The following is a 17,167-nucleotide window of genomic DNA, read 5'->3' on the forward strand; positions in this document are numbered from 1 at the left end:
ATAAAACAGCACAAAGAAAAAAAAAGTGTTTATCAACCTTTTTGGAAATATTTTAATTGATCGTGAATGAATGCTGTTTTGAAACTTTTTATTGATAAACATGTGAATAGGCAACAGGTAAATACCCTGATGATTCTATATAGAAGAAGCATTATCTAAAAAACTCATTCATAAGTATGGATCGAGGTTTAATTTAGTAATGCTACCCTCTACAGTCCATAAAATTATGAAAAGATTCTAAGAGAGCAGATAAATCTCTGCTTAAAGAGCACATATGCATATCCAATGCCTGAAACTGTTAGACAGCATGACACAAAAAAACAACATGCTACTGTCATGCATATAACCAAATGGTCTCAGGAATATTTAGTCCTTTGTCAGTAAACACATTTTGTTGCTGCAACTGCTGTCAACTTCTCTGAGCTCAAGCTCATCCAAGATGGACGCCATAGTTTAAGGCTAGTGAGGAAAAAGACCATCTTGTTTTTAAATGCTAGCATCAGTGGCATGGTATGAGGTTGTGTTGAGCCAATGGGACGGTTAACTTACACATTTGAAATGGCACCATTGGTGCTGAGGGGTGCATATGCATTTTACAGTGACCTATGTAAAATCTTTTTTCTAGGGATATTCCTGCTTGTTTCATCAAGACAATGCCAAGACATTTTGCACAGGTTGCAAAAGTATAGCTTCGTATTCATATACAAAAAATGAATAAATAAATAAATAAATAAACCAGATAAACCCAAACCTAAACCCAAACTTAAAATATCTTGAAATAAGCTGTTCTTATTTTTCTTGTTCCAATTTTTTTGACTTAGATTTCATATTAATGCGATTTTGTTGCAAAAATATCAGCTGGGAAATTGGTGAATATGAAGAAAAGCTACACATCAGTGTAAGTAGTTTTTTTTGTGAGTGTGAAACTGACATTACATCTAGCTTATCTCGTTTCGTCGCAATAACAAAGAGAAAATGTGCTTTAATGATTAGTTGGCATATCTCATATCACCTGGGGTTTCTGCTGTGGTGGAAGACTGTGGTGGGATTGTCGGAGGCACAGCACTGCGGTTGGAATATGAATCTATAGGATCTTCTGGTGAAGTTGTGTTCTGTAAAGTTTTGTCTTCTCTGCTGATGTTTGCTGAGGTATTTATAGTTTCATTGGTTGAGGATGGAAAGACCGCTCCATTCCAGTGAGGCTCTATTGTTCCCTACAATAAATAAAAGCATCATTTTACACACTCTAGGTTGTGAATTAAAAGACCTAGTATATAATGAAATCTGTCCAATTACATACTTACAGGCACAGGATGTCAAATTTGCCAGTGCGGGCTATAAAACACTTCAGTGCAATTTCTTTTTATATTTTCTTACTTTACTGTAAGAAAATATTAGTTGTTTTTTATCATCAGTAAATTAGGCTGATTTTGAATGTCAGTTTAATAAAAAATTTAAAAACACTTTTTGCCATCATAATGGATTTGACACCATTGGTTGCTAGGGCTAATCAGGTGAACCTAATCAGGTAAAGCCTGCCATAGGAATAAGTGAACCAAATCAACAGTACACTCACAACCACAAGTCGTTTAAAGAAAAGAAAAGTGACATACTCGAAAGATGTCTTTGTGTTCTGGATCCTTGGTAGAATCAGCCACCACAGCATGGCGAGGTCTTCTTGACTTCTTTAATGTATTTTTGCTGAGCAGCTGCAGAAGGCCCACGGACATGACGTTAGAAAGTGGCAGGACTGAGATGTCGCAGCCATCGGCCCGACTGCAACTCAGTAGCACGCACTGACCTCCAAGGCTCCAAACCGCACCGCACGTAGGTTCTAAACAGCAAGACTGCCAGCAATGAGCCCCACCTTGATCCATAGCTAGCGGCTGCCATCCCAGCCCAATCACACTGCTGCGGGGGATGCCTAACACTCCACCGGTCACTCTGCACAAACCTGCCACCACCCCTTAAAGAAGGAAAGAGAATCGAGAGAATCAGAAGTGACCATTTATTTAACAGTTTTGGCATTTAATAAGCAAATGCACAATTGTCATGGAAAATGTCTTTTTTATTTCAATCTCAATCATTCTCACAGTTTAGTACTTTTTAGTACATATTGGATGTATTTTCTCTCATAATATGGTCAAAATAGTACAACCCATGCAAATAATTTATGGCTAAAATTACTAAAGCGTCTACCGTTCTTCTATCATTCTCTTTTGCCTCTTTAGTCTTTTCCAGTCATTTTAGGCAACATTACAAAGTGGTAAATGCTTTACCATCCCAACGTTTTTTTAAAATGTTTTGCAGGCCTGAAATAAAGGAATGGATGTTTATTAACAAATGAAGCTGACCATACAAAACATGAAATAAAAGTCAAAGTAAATGTAAAAAACACTGCTTTTTCTTAAATATGCATTTTCCGTAGTGTACCTTTTTAGAATTAAAAAAATCTAGCTAGATTTAGCTTAATGAGTTTTGCATGCTAAGCAGGCTAAACCAGCTTTTACTCCAACTTCAGGCTGGAAACCAGCCAAACAGTTTCAAACCTGCTAAAACTGCTGAACTATCTTAACTCACTTTACTTGTTTTTTTTATGCACTGATTTCAGTTTGAAGTGGTAAAAAACATTTTAGGTAACTTAATAATACATTATGTATTGTGCTAAACATTGACTTAATGTTACTATTTTAATAGGTAAGTGATTTTTGTTTAAGAATTAAAAGCCAAATTGACCAATTATTCATGGTCATTAATAAACTAATATAATTTACTGTAAATGTGATGTTGCTCCTCATTATTGTTAGCAAATGAGGCTGCACTCTCTATCTCTGTATAAATAATCTGTAAGTCGCTCTGGATAAGAGCGTCTGCTAAATGCAGAAAATGTAAATCTCTCTAAAATTAGCCATGAATTCTGATCAGTACATCTCTACTGCTGCATGATTCAGCTACAATCTGGACCCTGACTCCTGACAATACCTGCAAGATTATGATCTATTATTTTTTATTTCAAGCTGCAGAGTGATGCCGTAGGGTGTGGTAATGCTGCACATCTTCAAGGTCCGAAGTTTAGTCTTTGCCTCCAAATACCAGCTTTATGGAGTTTGTCATGATTTCTCTGTCAGCAAAAGCTTTAATTTTGGTATTTCAGTTTCTTTCCACCTCCCAAAAACACACTGGTAGATAGATTTGATGCACAAAATTGGCATTATCATTTAAGTGTTCGAAGCCTTGTGATGATATGACATCATTTGAAGGGTGTATCTGGCATAGGATAAGTGATATAGACAAAATAGCTTGGAAATGGTTTGGCTACAGGAGAGCTAATGTTCACCAAAGCTTAGTTATTTGCAAATTGTGTTACAAGATTGTGAGAACGAAATATAGCAACAGGACTAACCAAACCCCTTTTTTTGAAAAGCACCAAGTTCAGCATTAATACTGCAATGAAGCCTGTTCAACAGAATTTTCTTGATTATGTCATAAAACATTGTTTTTGCACTGTTTGCGTAAAATCTGCTACAAGAATAGCTCTAAATATTAATCATTTGTTCTTACAAAATGGCAATACATACTTTCTAAAAATACAATAAATTTTACAAATCACACAAATGAATAGAATGTCATGCCTAAAACACACTCAAAAAAGTTGGCACAGAAACAAAACAAGACTAAGATTACACAAGTAACACTGTTCTGAAAGGTTCCACAATTAGCAGTGTAAGTGGTAGCATATCAGTATAAAATAAGCATCCATTAAAGATTTAATCTTTGCTAGCAAAGTGCCAAATGTCATAAGAGAACTGTCAGTCAGTTCAAAGACAATGGTTCTCAGTGCAAGACTGCAAATACTTTAAATTCATAATATCATAAAAAGAGATTCAGGAAGCCAGGGGAAATCTTGATGCGTAAAAGCCAAATAGCAGAATCCGCTACTGAATGTGCGTGACCATCGAGCCATAAGGTGGTGCTGTTTGAGAAACACACATGCTACCCTGATGGACATAGCCACTTGGGCTTGTGAGTATTTAGGAAAGTTATTGTTAATTAACACAGTCTGGTGCTGTATCAAGAAATACAACATGAATTATTAGCACTGGCATCCTGGCCAAGGTCTGTTACTGTCTGTTATTCTGAGGAAGTCAGACCCACCAAAACTCTGACCAAGATACAGCGGTGGTAAAACAAAAGAAATACTAAGCAGCAATAAAAATAAAAGATTATACAGTTTGTAATTGTGTACAAAATGTAAGAACATAAAAACAAAAAATACTACATGGTGGAAATAACACATTTTACGGATATTACAGAAAAAATAAACATCATCAAAGCTCAAGACCAGGAAAGGAAATGAGGATTTTCCTTTTACTAATAAGCCCTGTAGTTTCCACAGCACGCTCTTATATCAGCCATGTCAACAACAGTCTGGTTTCTCTGCACTGTGTCCTTAGTTCTAATTTCCCTAAAGGCAAGACGTGACTCAGCAGCATATTATGGGATGGTAGTAATGGCATGACTGCAGAGATACTGCTGGCACTACAAGGCCCAAAAGACTTCATTTTGAAAATGGGACACACTGCAGGTCTGTTTAGCAATTGCCCCCCCTTTTGAAAGCTTCTTTCTCCTGCACAAGGCTACCATTGTGCCTCTAGCATTGTAATGCTCAACCGATCAGTTCCCTTGATCTAAAAAGCCATTCATGCTTTAACTCTTCATGTATAAATCCAGCAAATGCTAAAACAACAAAAAAGATACATTTACAACCACAGGGTAAATAAAATCAAATAAAGTAAAATATGATAATGTGTAATGAAAAGTGTTTATAGGCCTAAACAAATTTATGTTATAAAAAATGTAGTAAAGTACATGGGTAGAGCAGCAGTGTAATACGCAAGCTCACCACTGCAAAGACAGTCTGAAATTCAGCAGTGCTACAGACACAATTGGCTGTGCCTGCATTAGGGAAGGTAAAATTGGCTTTTTTTTCACTGCAGCTGCAACATGGAAATTCCTTTACCTCCACCATGATGAGGGAATCACATGTAGCCTAGCAGTAGTCTTTGGACAAGCCAACACTTTCTGTGAGAATCCACACGAGTTAGACGGGGTGGGTGCTAATCTGCGACTCCCCTTGGCCAAGGTGGAGATGGTACAAGCGGCAGAGGAATTGCAATTGGGAACTGACATATGATTAGATAGGGAGAAAAAAACACCCAAAACCCCTTTGAAATGTCACCGAAAACCACATATGCATAATATTACGATGTAATACAGGTCAATTACAGCTTTAAAATGTTTAGGGTAAGCTTTATGTTAGTTTATGGGCAGCTGTAGCGAAGTGGTTAAGGTGCTGGTCCAGTAATCAGAAGGTTGCCAGTTCAAACCTCACCCCTGCCAGGTTGCTGTTGGGCCCTTGAGCAAGGCCCTTAACCCTCAATTGCTTAGATTGTATAGTGTCACAGTACTGTAAGTCACTTTGGATAAAAGTGTCTGCTAAATGCTGAAAATGTAAATGTAAATGTATTTTGTTCTATTTTTCTTGACAAACTGAAAGAAGGGTTCCTCTATTAGACTCCCAATTTCAAAATCCCTAAAATGTCAGTGGGTTCAAATCAGGACAGTACAATCACATTCACCTTCTGTTTTGGAAATCAGTCCTAAGTTATTTTGTCAAAACTGATCGTTGTCTAATTGAAACTTCCATCTTTAGACTTAGAGAAGCAGCTCAATATCATAAGACTCTTGACTTGGAGTAGTGTTTTGGGATCATACACACAGACTTTTAGCTACAAAGCTGCCAGAAGGTTGAACTTTTGTTTTGTCTTACCAGAGAACATTGTACACAAAGTGTAGCTTTTAGTAAAGGAACTTTGCATGTGGTGTCGGAACAGACATGGCTGCAGTGCCATTCACAGCTTATTTTCTGTGTAAGTGTTGTTCTTGAGACTTTAAGTGGCTTCTTTCCTGACTTTTGTCTATCACTAGTCTGAGTGACAGAGGGTGTGTGCTTAATGTGTTTGCTAAGGCTCTGTATTTTTCCCTTTTAGCGTTGTTTGATCATCTTCACCCTGACAACTTGGCAAAGCTTTTTACCTTCACCATGATTGCTAATAGCTGCATGAAATTTTTCCAGTGTCAACAATGTCAAGTTTTGTCAACAATGTAAATTTTATAATAGAGCCAGATGTGCCTTTTTCTTTTTTTAAGATTTGCAGCATTATACAAGTTGACTGATTTTTATGTAAGCTTTACATAAACACTGTGGCCAACAAACATAAAAATGCTTCTATTTAATGCCTCTAAAATACTTCTATTTCAAATTCAATACAACATATTTATTACAAATTATACTATTGGATTTACAGATTGAGCAAAAAGAATGCACTTAAATTACAGTATTTGATATGAACCCCTTTTTGCTGTAATGGAAATTTGATGATCCATATTATTATATTAATATGATTAAGTGGTGTGTCCCAATACTTAGTGTGGTAAATTTAGTGTCTCACTACAAACATTTATATTTGAACTAATAAATACATCTTTTGACCATTTGTGATCATAATTAAGTTAAAAATACAAAATCAAAGACAGTGTGTGTAAATTTGAAGTAGATATAAGCACTGTAAATATATTAAATAACAACATTAAAGAGTGGTTGACTACTTATTTTGTTCTCAATGTACATCATCTGAGAATTAAAAATTTTCTACTAGTGATGATTTAGCTATGGTGTTTTTACCATGTTAAAGTGACTAATAGAGCAGTATTCAAACATACTTTTTAAAAGATACATTTGATACTTTTTTTTAACATAAACATATACTTTATAGTTTTTTTTTTTATGAGCATTAATAAAGTACAGTTTATGGGCAAGAATGGGTATAGGTTTGTTGAAGAACTGCATGAATGAACTGTAGAACAGTTTAAAAACAACATGTGTTAATGACCAACTGCAGGAAATGTAGGTATCTACAGTCCATACTATTATATAAAAATTTAGAGAATACAGAGAAAAGGGCAATATGTAAGTGCCCTTGACTTTCACTCTCAGATGACTGCATGTTTCTGTAATGAATATAAGTACATCGGCTTAGGTTTACCTTAAAAAAACTCATCTAAGTAAACACAATTTATTGCTACATATACTAATACAAGCAGAAGCCACACAACAACAGCATCATACTAATTTGAGATAGACTGACACTACAGAGGAAATGTGTGCTGTGATCTGATCAGTCCAACTTTCAGTTTATTTTTAGAAATACTGTGCATAGTGTTTTTCATTCTGATGGTTACCAATGCAAAGTTTAAAAGCCAGTGTCTGTCTTGGTATGGGGCATAACATATGACAACAGATACCCCACAGTGTTGAGCGTCTGAAGTATCATAACAAGCAAGAGTGGAAAAAAAAACCCACAACAACTGGTGCCCTTATTTTCTAAACGAATACTAAACATAAGTAAAGGTTAAATGACACGGTGGTAAAGATTATGCCCTCCCAAATTCTGATGTGTTGCAGCATATATAGTGTGTAAATATTTGTAAATAATTTGATTAGTAGATAGACTTAACTGTCTTTTTACTGTTTTCTTTTTCAGGATGTACAAATTATTACTAGCTGTTTTCTTCATAATATTCCTAAAGTCCCAACTTTTTCTGGAATTAGGTTTGTGTATTACATTTAGAATATTCATCAGCTTTTTGAGTACTTGACATGTTGGATTTGTTTGTTTGTTTATTAGGATTTTAACGTCATGTTTTACACTTTGGTTGCATTCATGACATCACCTCACTTGCATGTTTTTGGACTGTGAGAGGAAACCCACGCAGACACGGGGAGAAAATGCAAACTCCACACAGAAAGGACATGGACCGCCCCACCTGGGGATCGAACCCAGGACCTTCTTGCTGTGAGGCAACAGTGCTACCCACTCAAAAACACACAGTAATGCACTATTTTGGCTTTTTTGATTGTGTTAAGTAAACATAGCTTACCAGACGGACAAAGGCAAAACAAACAGCTGAGTGCCAGGAGGAAGCGCTGACTAGACCTGGTCCATAACAGCAAACTGCAACTGTTGGTGCATGCTATTGCACACGGCATCTTCAGACTAAGAACAAGGTTCTGAATATGAGAGATATGGAAAAGGTTATATTAAAATGCACATAAAGTAAATTCTACAAAATCATAACGTGATGTGTCTACAAATAAACAAAATTTAAAGTAGTCATATACAATTTCAGTTCCTAAGAACATTATTTCTCTTCATTTAAAAAAATGTCAATGCTGGCGGTGCGTTTTTATAGTTTTTGTCTTGTTGAAAGGACAATAATAGCAGGTTTTTATTCATGTTTTTTCAGCACTATTTATTTATTTATTTTATAATCCTGAGCAGGTGATTAGACCCTGCTGCTGAAAAGCATTCCAAAACATAATGCCTTTAATATTTTATTTTGCATTGGAGATGGTGCTACCTGGCTGCTGAGCCTTGACAGACCTATGTTGCACACAGAGCTTAGATTTTAAGCTAAATGTTTTACATCCTTTAAACTTCATTTTAAGGTAGGGCTTAATTTGCCCAAATGGTTTAATGAATGTAAATAAGCAGCAGTGTCATATACTAATAAAACTATAAACTAACATTTTAACACAGTCAATTAAATCATGAAATAGTGCCATAAAAAACATTGATAGCTAAATGTACCTTTCTTTAAGCAGAAGATGACGGTTAGAGAACAGCTGAGAAAGCTAGGTGAAAATCATCAAGATGGTTACATCCCAGCACCTTGTTAGACCACAGCAACATTGCAATCCTGTCTCACAGTTTAGACAACTGAAACATAGACACAAAGAAAATAAACAGATGATCAATTTAGGCCAGTAGTGTAGATACACACAGTGTAAACTGGCTGTTACTCCTCTCCATACTGTTGAAATTAGTAGTGCAAGACCAACAAAAAACAACTGGTTTGTATATTACACACCTAGTTATTAAATGAAAACTAGGTGAAGTATGTTTGCCCAACAAATTACCATTTCCTCTGACATCTTATGATTGTTGAATAGATGACATTGCACATGTTAAGTAAATGATGGCAATAAGTTTAAAGGTTAAGTGATAGTAAAAATGAGTTCTGGAAAATAAAAAATAAAAACAGTTGTGAAGAGTGGTTGTTCAAGTTACTATAGCCTTGCTGGTAGCATCACAAACCAGTAATTTGCAGGATGTCATTATGTCACTACATTACTGTTTAAGATATCATTTTAAACTTGTTTGCACATTACATATAAAACATCTATTTACACTTTTGAATAACATCTGAAACTAAAAGTTTAAAATTCCTTTTTCTCCAACAAATTTATGGCTTTATGCCTTAGTTTTTATGTTTATGCAGACAATGTGTTGTCTGTCAACAAATATTTACAGCATAAAATACAATAGATTGTCAGAATAGTAGCTAACAATTGTATCTCGGTTTCCTTTAACTCTAACTGCAAAAGTGTTGCAGGTTATAGTAGGTAAATTATGATGCGTTTGCTCTGATGTGCAGGATGAGTGGTGTTTCTTTTGTCAAGTATATAAAAAATCTTTTGAGAAGTCAATTAATGATTGCTGGTAATGTTTTTTTTGCCTTCTTACTTACTATTAATCAGAAACAAATAATTCTCAATCCTAGTAAAAGTGGTATTCAGCCTATGCATTTATGAAGTGCAAATGTTTAGGACATCTCAGTAAAGCTCAGTAGAGCAAAAGTGCAAAAGCCAACATCTGTCATAGTATAGCGGTGCATCATTGCCCACGGAATGGATGACTTGCATATGTGTGAAGGTACCACTGATGCCAAGGCATTTATTGGGATTTTAGAGAGATGCATGCTGTATCAAGTCAGTTTATGATCACTTCATCAAGTCAATGCCAGACCTAATTCTGTACTTGCTACAACCGCATGGCTCCATAGACACAGAATCGTGTGCTTTACTGGCTTGCCTGCTGTCCACATCTGCAGCATGAAGAGGAGAACCATGGACTTTTGAGCAGCTGAAATCTAGTATTTGGCAAGAAATTAGCAAAAATACCACTTGCAAAACAGCAACATTAGTTTCCTCAGTTACCAAACCATTAAAAAGTCTCATTAATAAGAAAGGGGATGGAACACAGGGGTAAACATGCTTCTGTCCGAACTTTTTTGGAGTGTGTTGTAGTCATCAAATTCTAAATGTGTTTACAAAATACAATGAAGTTGATCAGTCAAAACATCCAAAATATTTTCTTTCTTTTTAAGCACTATGTCTGGTGAAAAACAGACATGACACTTGTCTAATGTCATCCCTATGGGAAAACATGGAGGGGGCAGCATTAAGCTTTTAGTCTGCTTCTTATCTTAAGAGACAGGGAGAATGGTAAGGGAGATGGATGAATGCAGCCAGATAAAGGAACATCCTTGATGAAATCCTTATTCAGAGAACACACAAATTCAGACTGATGGTTTACCTTTCGACAGGTCAATAATTAAAAGCAAACAGCCAAAATAACCCCTAAATGGCTTTGGGGCAAGTTCTTAAGTGGCCCAGCCCTGACTTAAACGGAGCGACCTAAATATGGCAGTTTACAGAGACTCGTCATCCAGTCTAATGGAGCTAGAGAGGATCTGCCCTGATGATGTGTAAATTGCTCAAATGCAGATGTGCAGAGTTTGTAGAGGTGTATCGATGAAGATGGATGATTGAAAAAGTTAAGGAGTCAAAATACTCTCTGATTCTACTGTATATATTCTAATATTGACTGACAAAAAGCAAAAAGTTGCAATGTAAAGCAATGTGAAAGCATTCAAAATCTGAACCTCAATTTCTGCATTAATTACTTCTGATTATCCTGCCAATTAACTGATTTTTGTGCTGTAATAATTGGAGTTTGTTTTACCTCCAACAACCTGCAGATGGTGTTCTTGATTAAGCAGTATGTCTACTTCTAGAAGAGATATCAACAGTACTGTAGACAGTTTGCCTAATTGTACATTGAGAAATAACAAGGTGTTTAGACATGCTTCTTCAGCTTTATGTATTTTAAATTCCTCTGCTGAGCTTTAGGGTGTGGCTTAGATAAACAGAACAGATTTGGACTTTGTGTAAAAATACTATATATATATATATATATATATATATAGATATATATATAGATATAGATCAGGCATAACATAACCTCCTTCTTAATATTGTGTTGGTCCCCCTTTTGCTGCCAAAACAGCCCTGACCCATTGAGGCATGGACTCCACTAGACCCCTGAAGGTGTGCTGTGGTATCTGGCACCAAGATGTTAGCAGCAGATCCTTTAACTCTAAGTTGTGAGGTGGGGCCTCCATGGATCGGACTTGTTTGTCCAGCACATCCCACAGATGCTCGACTGGATTGAGATCTGGGGAATTTGGAGGCCAAGTCAACACCTCAAACTCATTGTTGTGCTCTTTAAACCATTCCTGAACCATTTTTGATTTGTGGCAAGGCACATTAACCTGCTGAAAGAGGCCACAGTCATCAGGGAACACCGTTTCCATGAAAGTGTGTACATGGTCTGCAACAATGCTTAGGTAGGTGGTACATGTCAAAGTAACATCCACATGAATGGCAGGACCCAAGGTTTCCCAGCGGAACATTGCCCAAAGCATCACACTGCCTCTGCCGGCTTGCCTTCTTCTCATAGAATAAGTATATGTTCTCATAGAATAGTGAATAGTGAATAGTGAATACTGACACACTATACAAAAAGGGACAGAGCCGGCTCTATTTTCTTAGAAGGTTAAGGTCCTTTAATGTATGCAACAAACTCCTGAATATGTTCTACCAATCTGTTGTGGCCAGTGTTCTTTTTTTATGCGGTGCTGTGCTGGGGTGGCAGCATTAAAAAGAAAGACGAAGCAAGACTGGTTAGACGAGCTGGTGCAGGGGTAGGCATTGAACTGGAACCACTGGTAACAGTGGCAGAAAAGAGGACACTGTGTAAACTCTATTCTATCATGGACAATGTCAGTCACCCACTGTATACAGTGATTACTAAACAAAGGAGCATGTTCAGTGACAGGCTGCTGTCTCAGAGCTGCTCCACGGACAGGCTTAGAAAGTCATTCGTACCCAGAGCCATTAGGCTTTACAACTCCACCAGGCAGGGATGGCTGATTGTAGCTAAAGAGTGAGGGTTTCTAGTGTAGCCATGTGTGTACGTACTTGTATGCATGTGCATGTGCAGGTGTATATATATGTATGTATGTATGTGTGTATGTATTTGCATATGTGTACATGAGTATATATGTGTATGTATTTGCATGTGTGTATATGTGTATGTATATACAGTATATGGCTATACTGGCCTCATTGTGCAATATTGTCACATGTCACTTTACTATTTAATAATTATTCAATTTTTACACTAGCAATATACCTCATGCATCATTACAGTTACCAGTTATTCATTTTATGTTAATCACAAGAAAGACTTGGTTCTATTTTTTCTTTTCTGTTTGCTTTTGTTTTGTTTTGTACTGTTAATTATTTGTTGTACTATGCTACTGGGGCTTTAATTTCCTTCGGGATCAATAAAGTATCTATCTATCTATCTATCTATCTATCTATCTATCTATCTATCTATCTATCTATCTATCTATCTATCTATCTATCTATCTATCTATCTATCTATCTATCTACATTTTACATTTTTAGCATTGAGCAGACGCTTTTATCCAAAGCGACTTACACGATGAGCAATTGAGGGTTAAGGGCCTTGCTCAGGGACCCAACAGTGGCAACTTGGTGGTGGTGGGGCTTGAACCGGCAACCTACTGTTTACCAGTCCAGTATCTTAACCACTAAGCTATCACTACCCCTACCCCCCATCTATCTATCCATCCATCCATCCATCTATCTATCTTAGTGCATCCTGGTGCCTTGTGTTCTCAGGTAAGTGCACCCGAAAGAGACCATGGCTGACCTTTCCTCCCTCAAACATGGCTCTGCTGAGATTCAAACTCACAAATCTAAACAATCTGCAGTGGTGTGCTGGTGTGTTAGACTGAAGCATTACATTTCAAAAAAGGTTTAGACAAAGGCAATTGAAAAAAAAATTGTGAAATGATCAAAAACAACTATTTGGGAACTTCCCACAGGTAAATAGGTAACAAAACTGCTCTGAACTTAAATAGAACATTTTAAGTTTAAAGTCATTATATGTAAATGGGTAAAACCCCTCTTGTTTCATTATCAGGTAACTGTATATCAGGTGAATGATATATTCTGTGTGCTTATCAGAATCACAGTCTTTATTTTTGCCAAGTACCAGATGTACAAGGAATTTCTCTTGGTGCAATAATAAGCAATTGTGTGGCGGCACTATGGATTGTTGGGTAGCACTGTCGCCTCACAGCAATAAGGTCCTGGGTTCGATTCCCAGGTGGAGTGGTCCGGGTCCTTTCTGTGTGGAGTTTGCATGTTCTCCCTGTCTGAGTGGGTTTCCTTCCACAGTCCAAAGACATGCAAGTGAGGTGAATTGGAGACACAAAATTGTCCATGACTGTTTGACATTAAAGAATTAAACTGATGAATCTTGTGTAACAAAGTAATGCCATGAATGTAACCAAAGTGTGTAAAAACGTGACGTTAAAATCCTAATAAATAAATAAATAAATAAGCAATCATGTCGAGGAGAGCCAACTGTCAGATTCCCAGGTCTCCTTCCCTGCTGAAGGATGGATTGTACATGAGTGATAAGACCAGCTCAGGACCCTCAGTTCGAGATGTCCACTAATAATCAGTTTTTCTCCAAAACCACATTAAATTCTACTATAATGAAAATTCGTGTTGTAACACGATGCAATGCGGAACATGAGTAAAAACGCTGACTGAATTTACTGGGCTTACATGGTATCTGAATGCTTGCCTGGGACATTCGTATTGTTTTTTTTTTTTACATTTGTTATGAAATATATACACGGTGTTTTCATTTAAATGTACTGACACGTCTAACCATTATATTCTGATGTAGGCGCTTATCAGTGATTGTAGCCCAAATGTTTACTTACCTGATAAAGAAAACCCTGTAGTGATCTACATTAAGGAAAATTTCATTTATTATTTTTTTAGCATTTTGTGTGTCATGTAAAAATAGTAATGTTATTTCAAACACCTAATCCAAACTAAATCTGTACTGTGTCCCTACAGTAATCCCATCATTAATGGTACAGATCACGAGTACTAACAGCTGTTGGCTGTAAAACTGACAGCGCAGGTACTAATATGATACAGCACACAAAACGAATAATGTTATTAATAGGAAAAATTGTGTCACTCACCTTTTCAGTAGAGCGGTATTGAAACAGTGCCATTTGTGGTGCAGTCAGGCTTGTTGTGCAGTATCGAGGTCAGACATTTCTACAACTGCACATTCACACGGAAATACACACACACAGAGGAGAGATGTACTTCCGCCCCGCAATGACACCTGCGCAGCAATGAGAACATTCCTAAATTTCTATCTCTTTCTTAGGTTTGTTCACTTGAGCTGTAATACTGTTGTTTAATTCCGACTGTAGCTAAATGCTTAGTTTAGTCTATTAACACGTTCAGAAAACATGTGGGTACAAAATCCAGAATTCATTCGTTGAAGGTTTTGCCCCTAACAAACATGGTGGAGCTAGTCAGCAATTGTTTTATAAAAACATAGGTCTTACATTTTCATATTTTAACCTTATTTTATATATTTGCACTTAGAGTTCATTGTTAATATGATAATATGAAATTAAATTAAATGAATGAAATCGGTGAAATGGGTTTTCAGAAATCATCTAACCTAGGCATAAATAATGGTTTGTTGGTGAGGTGCGCCCCCTGTTGGACAATTAAAGAACCGCGCTGCTGTAAAATGTACTGGATCACTACTGCTAAGATCCGGGCATCAGAAGACGGTCGGTCGGGCGTCAGCACGTACATGACTGAGTAATTGTCCGAAACAGCCTAGCCACTTGGAGGAGGTGCACTGGTCAGTATGTTCTTAGTGCTTGTCCCAAAAATAAAAGGGTTCCATTAGGAAGGGCCACAAAATATGGGGCAGCCAAAAAAATGTAGGGACACATGCAAACATATAAAGCACCACTGAGATTCAAACCCAGTAAAATATACACCCACACCCACCACTAGGGCAAGCCGTAGCCTAGTGGTTAGGGTACTGGACTAGTAATCAAAAGGTCGCTGGTTCTAGCCTCACCACTGCCAGGTTGCTGCTGTTGGGCCCTTGAGCAAGGCCCTTAACCCTCAATTGCTCAGATTGTATACTGTAACTGTATTGTAAGTCGCTTTGGATAATAGCGTCTGCTAAATGCTGAAAATGTAAATATACAGTATATATATATATATATATATATATATATATATATATATATATATATGTGTGTGTGTGTGTGTGTGATGGACTGTCTGCAGTTTAATGATGTCTGCATCTGTTCATTTCTGTGACTAAATAATTGGAATACACTTTTTAAAATTATGCTCTATCTTAGTTTACTGTGTTTTATGTAAAAATGACAAAATCTTTTGGTCAAAAGTATACATACAATACACCTAATATCAGGTTTTCTTGATGTCCAGGGTATCCCTGCCTTGTTTTGAACATTCTGTTTCTGTTTCATCGATGTTGCTGGTATATTCTTTGCTCTTTGGGAAGTCAGAACTGTTTATGTCCTTCAGACTCTGTGGGTACACTTTGCTGACAGGTTTGTTCTTCTTAAGAAAGTTAACAACTATCTACCTGTCTTGTGGTGAAACTCCACTTTATACCTTAATATTCCTAGACAAATATCAGACCATCTGTCCAGCAGCTTATGCTGGGCCAAATCGGGTCATGCAACTGGACAATGATCTCAAGCACACCAGTAAACTTGACATGTAAATGGTTTAAGCAGAAAATAAATCAAGATGTTATGGATGAGTCAAAGTCCTTACCTTAACTGCAGAGAGCTGTGCATAAACATATGTCATAGAACATCAATAAACTTAAGCAATGTTGTACAGATGAATAAGCATTTTTTTTTTCAAAACAAATATTCCCTACAGAAAAATATTTACTTTGAGTTATTGTTGCTAAAAGTGATTCTATGTGTAACTGAACTATGGTGTGTACTCCCCCCACCTGGTTTCTGTTTGGGTTAGTTTTTGGGGAAATTTGACAACATTTGTTTGTTTTTAGAAGTTTATGAGAAACAGAATATGTAATTTGGGAAGTAATTAAAAATAAATTGAAGTAATGTGTACTGTCTAGCCATTAGTTAAAAACACATTTATAACTCATTACAGTGTTTTTATCAATTAGCTCAGACTTTGCTCAAATGTTGATGTCAGGGCATCTGTTCATTCTGGGTGTGTGTCGGTGTAGACTATATGGCATTAACAGAGACCTAAGTTCACTATAGGTGTGTCTGTGTTCATGACTGTTGGTAAGACAATGACCAGTTCCTATATAACTTTATCTTAGAGAGTAGCACATAAAAGTTGGAGCCTGTTTTGAGAAAAGGAATGCAATTAAAAGAGGCAAATATACAGATGTGCCAAAACATCTGGACCACTTGCCTAATACTCTGTCAAAAAAGCTCTGACCCACCATGCCATGAACTCCACTGAACATCTTAAGGGGTTCTGTGGTAACTGATATCAGGACATTACCAACTGATACCTTTAACTGTACACTGCAAGGTGGATTGTGATCCTGGTGCATCTGGTGCCAAAAATCGATGTACACATACCCACCTGTCCACATAATCATGGAGAAAACAGATTGCTGCCCATATCTGCTGCATTTAACACATTTACCATAAGAAATATATTCCTGACATGCCAAATAGTCCTTGCCATGCACATTAGGGTTAATCCAATTATTTTGGAAGGTGGAAAAAGCCTAGAGGACAAACATGCAGACCTGGGTACACATGCAAAACTGTATAGTAGCAGTACTAGAAATAAGACTGTGATGCACCAAAAAAATTAAGCAGAAAAACAACATTTGGCAAACTTGAATGTTAAGAAAATCTGAAATACTAATAATCCATAATGGTATGGATATAAAAAAATCCCAAATTGTATATCCTAAATGTAACAAAAAGTTAAAAGAAATTTGTTTCATATACT

At 36.7% G+C, this 17,167-nt stretch overlaps 2 protein-coding genes across 3 annotated transcripts in view; both read right to left on the reverse strand.

Annotated features, from left to right (window-relative positions):
• The window catches only part of cap1 (CAP, adenylate cyclase-associated protein 1 (yeast)), a 43,653-nt gene extending 33,474 nt beyond the window's left edge, over positions 1–10,179 (reverse strand). The window contains exon 1 of the mRNA XM_063013377.1: positions 10,175–10,179. The gene's annotated coding sequence lies outside the window, so the exon portion shown is untranslated. The remainder of the gene's footprint in view (positions 1–10,174) is intronic.
• The window catches only part of kiaa0319l (KIAA0319-like ortholog), a 31,629-nt gene extending 17,214 nt beyond the window's left edge, over positions 1–14,415 (reverse strand). For both annotated transcript variants that reach the window (XM_063013350.1, XM_063013343.1), the window contains exons 1-5: positions 14,344–14,415; positions 8,712–8,840; positions 8,002–8,131; positions 1,614–1,966; positions 1,013–1,214 (exon numbers count right to left, since the gene is read on the reverse strand). In XM_063013350.1, the coding sequence (XP_062869420.1) occupies positions 1,013–1,214; positions 1,614–1,966; positions 8,002–8,110 (664 nt within the window). In that variant the 5' untranslated portion in view covers positions 8,111–8,131; positions 8,712–8,840; positions 14,344–14,415. The remainder of the gene's footprint in view (positions 1–1,012; positions 1,215–1,613; positions 1,967–8,001; positions 8,132–8,711; positions 8,841–14,343) is intronic.
• Between the last annotated feature and the right edge of the window lie 2,752 nt (positions 14,416–17,167).

The sequence above is a fragment of the Trichomycterus rosablanca genome, chromosome 2, assembly GCF_030014385.1.
Source record: "Trichomycterus rosablanca isolate fTriRos1 chromosome 2, fTriRos1.hap1, whole genome shotgun sequence".
Taxonomy (NCBI): Eukaryota; Metazoa; Chordata; class Actinopteri; order Siluriformes; family Trichomycteridae; genus Trichomycterus; species Trichomycterus rosablanca.